Below are 14,261 nucleotides of genomic sequence, written 5' to 3' on the forward strand. Positions count from 1 at the left end.
TTTTAATTTTAAGGAGCTTGTCTCTATTTCATCCATAAAATACATACTGATTTTTCTCGGTCCTGGCTATATCAGGATCATGTATGGGGCTTTGAAAGTATACCATGTTTCAAATAGACATCTCATTTCCAAATTCAGGACCCCAGAATCTTGTGTATGTTACACAGACAGGATTGAGAACCACAGGGGTCCATTTTCAGAAATCTAGCTTAAACATGAATGTTGGTAATTTCCTAGCTCTCAGTGTTCTGTGTTATAACAATTATTAGCATTAGCAACACAATTGTACTTGTAAAATTAATGTTCTAATGGATGATGTTCTTTCTGCAGTGGTGTTATTTATAGTTTTTACAAGTAGAAAAGTAACAACTTGTTAAGAACTTGAAAAATATGCTTTTGTTTAGGGTGGGGTTTTTGGTTATTTTATTGACTTAAGTGTATCTTTAAAACTGGACCTCAGATGATCTCAACATAAAATTTCTGCGGTTCAGGAACCTAGATAATTGCTGCCTTGATTTTTTGTTAGCAAAAGTAGATATGTTTAGGGGGCAGACAGCATTTAAAAGGTTGCTGTCAAAAAAAAAAAGTCAGATATCTGTTAGGTTGGACCATATGAAATTGCCACTAATTGACCATATTTGACCAATAAAAATGATCATTTTATATAGCTCAACCTAAATCGTTTTTTTTTTTTTGGCTGCATTGGGTCTTTGTTGCTGCTGCGCGGGCTTTCTCTAGTTGCGGCGAGCAGGGACTACTCTTCGTTGCAGTGCACAGGCTTCTCATTGCGGTGGCGTCTCTTGTTGCGGAGCACGGGCTATAGGTGCGCTGGCTTCAGTAGTTGTGGTTCGCGGGGTCTAGAGCACAGGCTCAGTAGTCGTGGCGCACGGACTTAGTTGCTCCGCGGCATGTGGGGTCTTCCCGGACCAGGGATCAAACCCGTGTCCCCTGCATGGGCAGGTGGATTCTTAACCACTGCGCCACCAGGGAAGTCCTAAATCAATATTTTAGTTGGCTTTTTAAAGACTTTATAGTCTAATTTTGTAAGATTATATGTAGGCTTCAATGTAAGTTTAGATGTAAGCTAAGCAATGAAGAAATTTGGCGTTTAACTGCAAAAAGACTCTTGCTTTTTTGCTGCAGTCTCCATTTGCTATGAAATGTCTCTCAAATGCCTGCTATGTACCAGGCACTGTACTAGCCACCAGCCACACAGGATGAAAAGACATGCCCCTGCCTTGCGGGAGCCTGCAGTCTGCTGGGGAAGTGGAAGTCCAGGCAATCACAGAACAAGGGACAATTGCTGTCACAGAGATAGGTACCCAAGTGTGGTGGGATCCTGAAGGAAGACGGGACTCACTCTGTCTGGGGGAGTCAGGGACGACTGTACAGAGGAAGGTGATTTTTGAGCCGAGACTTAATGATGAATAGGCTTTATTGATCAGGTGGCCGTGGGAGAAGGAGGGTTCCAGTCAGAGGCAGTGGCAATATTAGGCTAAACTGAAGAAGAAGCCATCTCATCTGTTGGGATGGGAGGGAATTTTTTGTCAGCTAATCAGAAGAGTCAAAGTTACCATAACTTCGGGAATCACAAAAGTTATAAGTGAACCATATATACTATAAACATTTTATCTCAACTTAAAACATACAATTTTACATTGACTGGTCAATTTTTTGATGTAGGATCGTAAGCTTTTCTTTGTTTTTGGCTCCTTGATTCCTAATTGTCTTTCCTGTATAAATTATATCCATAATGCTTTCCAGTTTGAGTCTCTTTAAAGATTTTGACACAGAGCAGTCTGTTTGCGGAATACTATATATTTTTACTATGTTTCTCCAATCTTTTATAGTTGCCATTTTTCCTCCTAATTCAACAGAAGTTTTGTTTTTAGCAGCTTGCGTTTTATCAAGTTCTGTTCTAAATCATTCAACTTTATAGAAAGAGCAGTTTATTTTTAAGTCATATTTCATTGACTTATAAAATAGTTAAATTATGTTATGAATAATAAGAAAAACTGGCACAAACTGATTGGGAACACACAGTCTGAATCTCAGGAAGTGTACCATTCAACTGGTTATGCCTGAGTGCAAGAGCCACTCCTCGTGACTTTCTGCTGGTGACGGGGGACAGGGGAGTGTCCGTTGCTGTGTTTTATAAAGAGAATGAAGAGAATTGGTTAGTCTGCTGAGTTGTTGAGGGAGTTCCTTCTGTATAGTTTGAACGTCAGAGTGGCCAGAGATGAGAGCAGAGAGTTAAGTAGGGGTTGCCAGGTTCCAGGACTGGTTAGGCCATGTGAAGATTTGGTTCTTTAGATGACAGTGAGCCAGTGAAGAATTTCCAGCAGACGAGATGTGTCACGTTAGACAACAGCTGCTGGCAGCATGTGGAGGAAGGGTGTGAAGGGCCAGGCTAAGGCTTGAGTGAGGCCAGGGAGGCTGTTTTAGTAGTTGGGCTGCAGTCAGGTGTTAGCCAGGGGTGGTGAGAATAGATATGTAGAAGAGGAAATGGATCTGGAAGGGGATTTAGGACTCGATGATTGATTAAATATAAGAGAAGGAGCCTGCAAGGACTGCCAGGTTTCTGTATGGGCCAGCAGCACTGCCTTGAGGCAACGAGAGAGGGATACCCGGAGGAGGGGCAAGTTGGCGGGGAAGTGGAGTTCTTTTTGCAGCATGTCAAAGAGACCTGCTCCTAGCCACCAGGTGGAGACATTGACTGTTATACTTTTCTTTCTATAGAAACTCAAATTGGCAGGAGATACTGAATATTAATTTTAAAACTTCTCTCTTAGGCAGACCAGCGGTTTGTATGGAATGGTCATCTTCTAAGAGAGCTTTCTGCTCAGCCAGAGGTAATGTACACTAAATAAAACCAGCTTATTTGTTACAGTTCAAGTTTTAATTGAATACATGTTATAAAATGGCTACCTAATTGCCAAGGATTTTGGTAAAGAATTCTAATTTAACTCTGTTTATAACTTATGGACTTTGATCCGATCTGCCCTCCCACATCATTGTAGGTTGAAGAAAATACCTCAGTAAAAATACATTGCTTTCTATAAGTGAGAGAGAGAGAATGGGTCTTGGTAGATGAATAATGTTAGAAATCAGGCCAGAGCTAATTCCCCAGGCAGTGGAGAGCTCTGCATTTGTCTTCCTATGGGAACCTGACTCCCTTCAGTCACCCAGGATAGACATGCATAGGTGTCACCTTCCTCTGTTCTTGGTTTATACAAATGAGATGTAAACAAGGAGGCCACCTAGGAAGCATAATGTATTGAATCTAGGTAAACAGATTTGCCTAATGGCGTTATTTCTTGGCATTTGCTTTGCTTTTTCGGGAAAGGTAGTTTAAACTGCGAACCCGTTAGCGTGGGGATATCTTTTCCCTGGAGCAGTGAACTTGTTGCGGGCAAAGACTGAGAAGGAGGGAGATAAATATTCTGCAACTTCATGTAGTTTTATTAGTGTTCCAAAATCTGCAAATGTTCAAGCCCAAATGATTGTAGCACATACTTAAATTTTTTTAATTAAAAAGACAATGTAACATTAGAGAAATGTCTTTAAAATTAAAAGTTACCCATAAGCTTACTACTTTGTTGTATTTGTATCTTACCTCCCCATCTGTAAATATTTTTTATATAGTGCTTCTTTTTGTTTATTATTTTTGAAGTATATTTATTCCTAAACGTAACATACGTCTTCATTTCAGGTCCATCGGTTTGCTCTTCCGGTATTATATGGCTGTATCCTTACATATTACTCTTTAGTTTTCTAGCAGCCTTTATTTAAATATTATTAGAAGTTAGATTTAAAGACAGTCTCAAATATTACATGAGGAGAGTATTTTAGAATTAGTAGAAATCTCTTTTGATAATAATATCAAACCATTAACATAAAATCTGAGAATACTGGTTGTAAATGACCATTGTTTTTTTAATAGAATGAACTCTTTAGACTGACTAATGCTCTCTGGTGCTGGTGTTTTAAAAGAAGAAATATGTCTACTGTGTTTTGGCTTTACTAGACTGTATCAATAAACAAGAATAGTTTTAGCCTATTGAGAATTTTCCTTAGCAATTAAAAAAGTTAGACTCAGGAACTAGGGTAGCCAGCAAGTTGGAGAGGAGAATTACAATTAAAACTTATATTTGTCATTTGAAATAGCCACAGAAAAATGAAAATACATGGTGTACAAAGAATGATGCTTGGGGTGAGGTGTAGTACAAATGCAAAATGAGTAATGGTTATGTAATTGTAAGTTCATTTTTAAAGCTTATCTTTATCATAGACATCATAATAAAAATAGGGAAGCAAAGTGAGCTGGCTGTTAAAGGGTAAGCACAATGTGCTGATGAGTGCCTATCGTCAGGACTCTGCCCTGCAGAAACTGAGGGGGTCTTTCTATCACATACCCCCAAAGAAGCTTATTAACTAACACAACAGTCTGTGATTTATTTGTTCATTATGTTAGTATGATTTCCTTAAATTATTATGCTTGTTATACTTAAAAACAGAAAAGTAATGCAGGAAACATTTTCCACAGTTGTGGGGGAATAAAAATCAGAAAATGGCAGGATAAAAGCTCTTATTTATTCTGGTTTTTGTTTTTGTTTTTCCCTGGAGCTCTCTTAAGTTCTCCTAAGGATGAAATAATAACAAGCCTACTATTTAGGTAGTGCTTTAAGGGTTTGGGCCAATTGTGTGTATGTGTTTTTTTTTTTTTTTTTTTTTAATTTTTTACTTATTTATTTTTTTTAAGTATTTATTTATTTATTTATGACTGTGTTGGGTGGGTCTTCGTTTCTGTGCGAGGGCTTTCTCTACTTGTGGCAAGTGGGGGCCACTCTTCATCGCGGTGCGCGGGCCTCTCACTATCGTGGCCTCTCTTGTTGTGGAGCACAGGCTCCAGACGCGCAGGCTCAGTAATTGTGGCTCACGGGCCTAGTTGCTCCGCGGCATGTGGGATCTTCCCGGACCAGGGCTCGAACCCGTGTCCCCCGCATTGGCAGGCAGACTCTCAACCACTGCGCCACCAGGGAAGCCCTGTATGTGTTTTTTTAATTCCAAAATCAGATTGTGAATGGGCAAATGATAACAAATGAGATTATAGAACACTTTTTCTAGGTGATTTCAGAAACGGTTTATCTGTTTAGCTTTAAATCTGAAGCTTTACATTGGCTTTTGTTTAGTGTAGCTTTTTGACTAGAACTGTCCTCAGATGTTTCGTGTATTTAGAGAGAGATCAGCAAGAAAAAAGGGCCCAAGGCAGGAGCGTGACTGGAGCAGAAAACGGACAGGGAGTGAGAGCTGTGTTCAGAGAGGCTGCTGGACCCACATCGTGCAGGGCCTTAGAGGCTTTGTCTTTTACTTTAACTGTTAAGGGAAACTATTGGGATTTGAGTAGAGGATTGTCATGGTAAGACAGGATCACTCTGACAGTGATGTAGAGAATATGCCAAAGGTGAGCAGGGGAGGATGCAAGGAAGAGCTAGGAGCAGTTGTAGTAATCTGGATGGGAGGTGATGTTGCCTGGGACCAGGGTGGTAGCTGACGGTGATGAAAAATGGTCAGGTTCTAGATTTGTTTTGAAAGTGGAGCTAAAAGGATTTTCTGACAAATTGTACATGGGGAATGAAGGAGGGTTGAGTATGACTTAAGATTTTTGGCCAGAGTAAGTGGAAGGAAACCATGCATTGTGGTGGGGAAGAGCCGAGGTGGAAGGCAGGCCAGAGTATCCGGACTTCTAATTGGACATGTTAAGCTTGAGATTTCTGTAAATATCCAAGTAGAGATTGTCAAGAAGACATAGATTAATGGAACTGGAGTTTAGGAGAGAAGTCCATGTTGGAGACATAAATTTTTTTTTTTTTTTGAGACATAAATTTCAAAGTCCTCAGGGTATAGATGGCATTTAAAGCCATGAAGTGGGATGAGATCATCAAAGGAAGAAATGTATATAGAGAAGAAAAAGGTGTGGAGAAAGAGAGAAGACAGCCTGAAGGGGGTTCTAGATAGTGAATAAATGCTAGAGCCACGGACTACAGGCCTCAGGACAAAGGACTTCTGAAGTGGGGGAACCAAAGTAAGTGAACTGAGAGGACGAGTCATATAGAGTTACTCTAAGATTTGAAGTTGGAAAAATGAACCAGCAAAGGCAAGTGAGGAAGAGAAGAACCAGCCAAGTGAGAGCAGTGTCCCAGAAGCAAATGAAAATAAGGTTTCCAAGCAGAGGGTCTCATCAGCTGATAATGCTGCTGGTTGTTTAAAAATGACCATTAGAGAGGGAGGTTATGTTCCTGTTCCCCCAACTCCTCCCCAAATGGGGGCTGTTACCAAATGCTGGGAAGAAAGATTTTGGAGAAGGTGGGAGCACCTTCAAGCAATGTCCTTGAGTGTGTGAGGGGTGGGGTGTAGTACACAGGTCAAAGGCCGGACACAGACAGCTTGTCCACCATCCAGCTCATCTGCCATAGTAGAAAGGAAGCAGCTATGGTGGACGTGGAGGCTAGTAGGTAGATAGATGTGGTGGGAGCCTGTGGATGGCTTTTATTTTCACAGTGAAATTGGAAGCAGTGCCATTAGCTCAGTCACTAATTGATAAAAGATTAGAAGTAAATACATCGACATTTTAAAAGTTGTGTCATGCTGGTGGGATTCTGCATGATTTTTATTTTTCTTTCGTTCCTTCCATGCTTTTGGATGGATATTCATCTTGTAATAAGAAGAAAATGATTCATAAAACAGACATATTCCATGCTATACTCAGTTCTCTCAGAGGCAGACTCCATGTCTGATTCATCTTTGTGCCCTGCTCCAAATAGATAATTTGGGTGAATGAATGAGTAAATACGGCTTTGGAGTCTTCTCTAGTACTGTGGTTTTAAAGGATTGTGAATTGGGAGCTCAAGATGACTCATTATTAAGTCTGATACCAGGTGATAGAGAGGGATGAATCATAAGAAATTCATATTGCTAGTATCATTTGGTACCACTATTTTGAAAATTATTTGGCATTTCCTTATGGATTTACCAGGCCTTCCCCTCTGCATACCCAATACGTTTATACCAGGAGGTTTTTCAAAAATGTTCACGGCACCACTGTTAGAGCAAACTCTGAGCACCACGAGTTCCATCAGCAGAAGAATTAGGGCTGTTGTGATACGGTCCTTATAGATTGCACACAACACTGAAGAGGACCGAACTACTGCTTCATGCAGTGCAAGGATGGCTCTTAGGTACTTACTGGGGGCATAAACAAGGACTTGAAGTTTATTAAGAGTGTTGTGCCATTTTTATAAAACTCAAAAGCAAGCTTTGTGTTTTCAAGTCATGGTTGCATATAATGAAACTAAGAAGACAGGGGAATCGTCTCCACAGGGCTTCTGGGCAAGAAGGCAGTTGGATGGGATGAAGAAGGAACAGATATTAGATTCAGGGCATTGATACTGTTCGCAAGTTGGAGGTAGGTTTATAGATATTTATTTTATTATGCTCTTATGCTTTATAATGGATGAATCAAATTATATTAAGCAAAATGTTTTGTATAGGAAATAACCAAAGGGTAAACCCAAACCTATGAGGAGGAGAGAGATACATTCTGTTTCTGAATGATCTTTAATTTACAGTTTGATCTGTAAATCTTTATATACTTAGCAACTGTTATTTGTAATTGTAGTTATGCATATAATATAAACTTCAGTAGCTTAGTCTTTTTCCCCCCTTTTTTCCATTTCTTATTGGAAGGTTAATCTATTTTAAATGTATATCAAAGATTTTTTTGTGATTGGTTAATATTTAATTCTTTACTTTCAGAAAGTGGTTGAGACTATGTGGGAAAGGAAATCATATTATTTAAATAGAAACACTGTAATGAACCACTTAAACACACTGACTGTATGTTATTATAGGGTTACTGACTTGACAGAACTTCACAATCAGTACTAAAGGCTTGTGAATATTCATGAGAACCAAAAATTTTGCATATTCTCTATCCTTTTTATTTTCTAAAGGCAGAGTCATTCTTACTAGGGTAGATAGATTCAAATTTCATCTGAAAATAATACATATGATTTTGCAATATGTTATATTTTTCTTAATGTAGTTAAGTTATTACTATGCACTCATGTTCTATTAATGGAAAATACTTTGATTGGATTCTCATCTCGAGGAGGAGTTGTTTCAGAGCTGGTGTCCGCTATTATGTAAGAGGTGAGATTAATTTTGTCAGCACAATTTGGTACTGGGTTATATCTATCTCTAATTAATGTTTGGCTCATGGTAACATGAATGTAACCTTTTGTATTTTATTTGTTTCATCATTTGATAGCCTCGCTAAATATTTATCTCCTGCTTCATTATGATAATTAGGTAGGTCTTCTGTGCTTTACTCCAGCTACTGTAGTTACATTGCAGATGTTAATGAGACACTGTAGGCTGCTTCTTACTGCTTTAAGAGGAATTGATCATGTTATTTGCTGGATGTCTGAAAGCGTAGCTGAACTCACTATAGTTTTCAATAACCTAAAACTCATATCAGAAAGTATTTTCTTTTATTGCTCTTGGTTTCTTTGCATGTATAAAGCTAGACATTTGACCTTATGCCTTCAACTTTGAAGATTTACATTTGAGCATTCTTTAGGCTTTGTGCTAGCAACACGCTAATTTGCTTAAACCAAGCTTTTAAAATCTGTATCAGAAGTTACTGTCATTATGAAAATGAGTTTCCTGAACTCTTTTTTTTTTTTAAGCCAGAGTATATCAGAATAAAATCCTATGGACCCTTAGGTAAATCATAGAAGTTTTGGGCCAGGAAGTTGTAAAAGTCATTTGGTTAATCTCCTTTAGTATAGGTGATATAGCAGAGGAAGAAAGACATTTAGGCCAGGTGAGTGACCTGGCCAAGATCACACAACCAGGATTAGAGTTAGCAATGCCCTTGTATCTGGATTTTCTTGGATGGAGTCATATTTTTTAATTAAAAGTTTTGAATTGGTAATGCAGTCACATAGATCAGGTATCAAAGGTATAAAAAGATATGCAGTTAAAAAATATTTCTCATTTCTGACTTTATCTGCTGCATCTTACCTCTCGACCAGCTGATCTGTTGTTAGTTTCTTACTTATCCTTCAGATAATTTTTATGCTATTCCAAGTATGTTCTCCTTCTTTTGCAGACAGTGGTTGTATACTGTGTACATTTTCTTGCACCTTGGGTTTTTTTAACTTAATATATATTAGAAATCCCTTCATAAAGATGTCTCGTACGCTCACTTGCTCTCACACACCCACACAATCTCACTCTTATTCTCAATCTCACTTTTTAAAATAACTACATATTATTCCTTAATGGGAATTCTGGACAGAACCAAGTATAGCCCATGCTTCTGACAAGTAATTTTAGAACGTACTGAGAAGGCATTTTATTGCTGATTTGACTCATAATTTTTTTCCCTTCTGTTAATATGTTAACAGAAACACTGATATTATATGTTACACCTCAAAATATTACATGTTTTAGAAGTATGTCAGATAGAAAGGATGTTAAGAAATATTTGAGATCATTAAAAATCTGTTGATTTTTTTTTTTTTTCTTTCCTAATAATTTGAGTCAGGGACTCACTTGAAAGTTGCCTTTGCTTAGCAAGCTTTTCTTAGTAAAGATAATGTAAACAAGATAGTAAGGTAATGCTTCAAACATTTGAAAGAACTAACCAAGTCAAGGCTAAATATTTAAGAGCAGTGCTTTTCAAATTAGTTTTTTTTTGGGTATATTCATGGAGTTGTAGAAATTGTAGGGTCATATACAGTTTTTGTGCTTTCATTTTGATAATTAAAATTGTAAGCATCTGCTGGACCATTTGCATCATTATAACAAAATACTGTTAACTAATGGCCCACATTTGCATTTAATATTGTGTTTAATGGTTTTAACCTCCAAAATTGGGATCTTTGGATATACTGTGAGAGGTTTTTGAGAACTTGTTTTTTCTTTAAAATATGTCCAAAATTTGAGAAACACTGTTTTAGAGGAATTGTGTATATATAAACAATTGATATATTAAACAGCAGCCAACATTATTTGTTTGTTAATAGGGCGTTAATACTCCCTTTAAGCCTGTTTAAATGAGTGAGCTTTGTTAGCTTTCTGATGGTGGACTATGCATTTGTTTGAAATTTAGTTTTATAAGTACTTTTCCACTAATTTGAACTGACTTAATTCTCTTCAAGTTAGAGTGAATTAGTGAGTTTCTGATGTTTTTCTTATGTAATAAATATAGTTAATTTTTTTCCAATTCAGGAATTGATTCTGAAGGCCATGCGGCTAACTTTGTAGAAACAGAACAAATTGTGCACTACAATGGGAGCAGAGCTTCATTTGTACAGGCAAGTTAACGGGTCTGTTAGGCAGCCAGCCAGTTGGTCTTTTCTACTTGGATTGTAATTTCCTGACATATTGTTGAAATTTCTCTCCTTTTTAAAGTAATATCATTGTCTACAATATGGAAAAAGTTCACCCAAAACAAGGATATTCCATTAACCTGGCACTCAGCTGCTGAGGTTTTCTGCCCTTGAATTAAATCCCTAAAGGAGAGGGTAGGGTAGGAGGTGCAAGGGTTACAGAAATGGAGCCATTGGTCTGCTTAACCCCTTAGACTTCTTCAGGACAGTGATGACAGGACAAGCAGCTGGCTTATGCCTGACTTTACCTGCCTTGCATTCATTGTGACATAATATCTGAGTTGTGGATCACTTACTGCTCCAGAGTATTAATCGCTAAAAATATTTTTCAGTTCATAAACATATTCTTTCGAGAATGAATAAAGCAATTTCTAGTTTTATTATAATGCCAAATTATATACCAGACGTAACTTGGTAATTTTTACTTGTAGATAAAAATTGATTTATTTTAGAATTTAGGAGAAACACAACACAACTGTCTACTACACAAGTGCATATATATAAAATCAGAAAAAGTCCTTTCCAAATGTATGCCCCAAAATATGAATTTTAGGAGCCGGTATGCATGGATTTCTTTCATAGTTAGTAGATCGCATTTTTATTTTTTCTTTTGTGGTCATTGATATTGTATATACCCCTGACAATAAGCTGAGAAAAACAAGTTTGTGTGTATATTTCTTTTTATATATCTTTTTTTTTCTTTTAGACTCGAGGATCAATACCACTGTACTGGTCTCAAAGACCAAATCTCAAGTACAAACCACTGCCACTGATCAACAAAGTAGCAAATCATGTGTGTATCTTCCATGCTTTTATCATTGGCTATAAATAGAAGCTTAGTGGCATTATAGTTTGTGTATAGAGCATGTATTTATTTCTCATAAGTCAGACTTCAACATCTTTGAGGCCTTTCTCCTTGGTTCTGGCACTTAGTGAGCTTCTAAACCAAAGGACTGTGTATATGGCATGTTAGAAATGTGGAAAAACAAACTGAATGACTTGGTAAATTTTGATTTTAGAGATCTCAGTAAGATTTGCAGTCTTACACTGTTTAGAATATTTAGTGTATTCTATTTGACATGCTCAGAAATAAAATAGTAATATTGTAACTCAGAGTAGAATGGCTTATAATTACTACTCACTACATAGTATTTAGAATATCTAGAAGACATAGTCCATCTTAATGTCATTCTCTTGAATATAGAGATAGGACATTTAAGGAGATACTTTTTAACATCTTATAAATATTCTTATAATGTAATCTGGTAAAGTATGTAACTCTTTTTTTTCCCCTCTCTAGATGGATGGTTTCCAAAGGCATTTTGATTCACAAATAATTATTTATGGAAAACAAGTCATAATCAATCTGGTATGTTTCTTACATTTTGGGGGGAATAAAACCTTAGCATCTTTTTTTTTTTTTTTAAACAAAGTTTACCATTTTAACATTTTTAAGTGTGCAATTCAGTGGCATTAAATATTTTACAGTGTTGTGCAACCATCACCACTGACCATTTCCAGAACTTTTCATTATACCAGACAGAAACTCAGTATCCATTAAACAGTAACTTCCTATTATCCCTCTTACCTCAGCCCCTGGTAACTCTATTCTACTTTCTGTCTCTATAAATTTGTCTATTCTAGGTATCCCATATAAATTGTATTGTGTAATATTTGTTCCTTTGTATCTTATTTCCCTAAGCAGAATGTTTTTGTTTATGTGGCTCCAAGTTACTTTGTAGTGTCCTTTCATTTTAACTTGAAGGACTCTCTGTAGCATTTCTGGTAGGGCAGGTCTAGGGATAATGAACTCCCTCAGCTTTTGTTTATCCAAGAATGTCTTAATTTCTGTCTCATTTTTGAAGGACAGTTTTGCCAGATATAGAATTCTTGGTTGACAGTTCTTTTCTTTCAGTACTTTAAATATATCATCCCATTGCCTTCTAGCCTCCAAGGTTTCTGAAGAGAAATTGGCATATAATTCTATTCAGAATCCCTTGTATGTGATGAGTCCTTTCTCTCTTGCTGCTTTCAAGATCCTCTCTTTGTCATTAAGTAGTTTGATTATAATGTGATTGGTGTGTTTCTTTGAGTTCGTCATATCTGGGGATTGGGCACTTCTTGGATTTGAAGATCTGTATCGTTCATCAAATTTGGGAAGGTTTTTTGCCATTTTCTCTTTAAATAATCTCTCTGCCCCTTTCTCTCTCTCTTCTCTTTCTGGGACTCCCATAATGAATATGTTGTCTACTTGATGGTATCCCAGAAGTCCCTCAGGCTCCGTTCAATTTTCCGATTCTTTTTTCTTTCTGCTGCTTCAACTTGATTATTTCTTTTGTCCTATACAAGTTTGCTGATTCTTCTTTCTTCCTGCTCAAATGTGCTGTTGAACTCCTCTAGTGAATTTTTAATTTCCATTTTGTACTTCTGAGCTCCAGACTTACCATGTCATTCCTTTGAATACTTTGTTTCTTTGTTGATGTTCTCATTTTTTTCATATACAGTTTTCCTGATTTCCTTTAGTTCTTTGTCCATGCTTTCTTTTAGCTCTGAGCATATTTAAGACAGTTGTTGTGAAAGCTTTTTGTTATTTATTTATTTATTTTTGGCTGCATTGGGACTTTGTTACTGGGCGCCGGCTTTCTTTAGTTGCGGCGAGCGGGAGCTGCTCTTCGTTGTGGTGCATGGGCTTCTCATTGTAGTGGCTTTTCTTGTTGTGGAGCATGGGCTCTAGGCGCGCGGGCTCAGTAGTTGTTACTCAAGGGCTCTAGAGCACAGGCTCAGTAGTTGTGGCGCACGGGCTTAGTTGCTCTGAGGCATGTGGGATCTTCCTGGACCAGGGCTCGAACCCGTGTCCCCTGCATTGGCAGGCTGATTCTTAACCACTGTGTCACCAGGGAAGTCCTATTTATTTATTTATTAATTTGGCCATGCCACACAGCTTTCAGTATCTTAGTTCCCCAACGAGGGATGAAACCCAGGCTGTGCCAAGTCCTAACCACTGGACCACCAGGGAATTCCCTGAAAGCTTTTTATAAATAAGGCTTCTGCAGGGATGGTTTCTATCAATTTATCCTTTCCCATTGAATAAGCCTTGTTTTCCTGTGTTTTTTTTTGTATGCCTTATGATTTTGTTGTTGTTCTTGAAAACTGGGCATTGGATGTTTATAATGTAGTAACTCTGGAAGTCAGATTCTTCTTTCCCAGGGGTTTGCTGTTGTTTTGTTTTGTTTGTGTTTTGATTATTGAATGCTGTAGTCATCTATTTGTTTTGAGACTTTTCCAAACTATTTTTTTTAAAATTTTTTCTGCCTTTATTTATTTTATTTTTTTAATTTTTAAATTATTTATTTATGGCTGTGTTGGGTCTTCATTTCTGTGCGAGGGCTTTGTCTAGTTGTGGCAAGTGGGGGCCACTCTTCATCGCGGTGCGCGGGCCTCTCACTGTCGCGGCCTCTCTTTTTGCAGAGCACAGGCTCCAGACACGCAGGCTCAGTAGTTGTGGCTCACGGGCCTAGTTGCTCCGTGGCACGTGGGATCTTCCCAGACCAGGGCTCGAACCTGTGTCTCCTGCATTAGCAGGCAGATTCTCAACCACTGCGCTACCAGGGAAGCCCCTCCAAACTATTTTTGCAAAGACTGTTCCTTGTTGTGTATGCTCACTGAAGTCTCCGTTCTTTTAGCTTGTGTTCAGCTAATGTTTTGACAGAAATTTCCTTGAATACAAGGAACTGAAATAGACAAAGGAAAAAACAAAAAAGAGAGAACAACCCCATCTCCTAATCTCTGCAGACTGCTTCT

General features: G+C 37.8%; 1 protein-coding gene across 2 annotated transcripts in view; it reads left to right on the forward strand.

The window, feature by feature from the left end:
- Positions 1-14,261, forward strand: part of SACM1L (SAC1 like phosphatidylinositide phosphatase) — a 58,978-nt gene that overhangs the window by 29,334 nt on the left and 15,383 nt on the right. For both annotated transcript variants that reach the window (XM_036868366.1, XM_036868367.1), the window contains 6 exons: positions 2,793-2,852; positions 3,713-3,746; positions 8,110-8,211; positions 10,300-10,385; positions 11,167-11,253; positions 11,761-11,829. In XM_036868366.1, the coding sequence (XP_036724261.1) occupies positions 2,793-2,852; positions 3,713-3,746; positions 8,110-8,211; positions 10,300-10,385; positions 11,167-11,253; positions 11,761-11,829 (438 nt within the window). The remainder of the gene's footprint in view (positions 1-2,792; positions 2,853-3,712; positions 3,747-8,109; positions 8,212-10,299; positions 10,386-11,166; positions 11,254-11,760; positions 11,830-14,261) is intronic.

This window comes from Balaenoptera musculus, chromosome 11 (genome assembly GCF_009873245.2).
Source record: "Balaenoptera musculus isolate JJ_BM4_2016_0621 chromosome 11, mBalMus1.pri.v3, whole genome shotgun sequence".
Taxonomy (NCBI): Eukaryota; Metazoa; Chordata; class Mammalia; order Artiodactyla; family Balaenopteridae; genus Balaenoptera; species Balaenoptera musculus.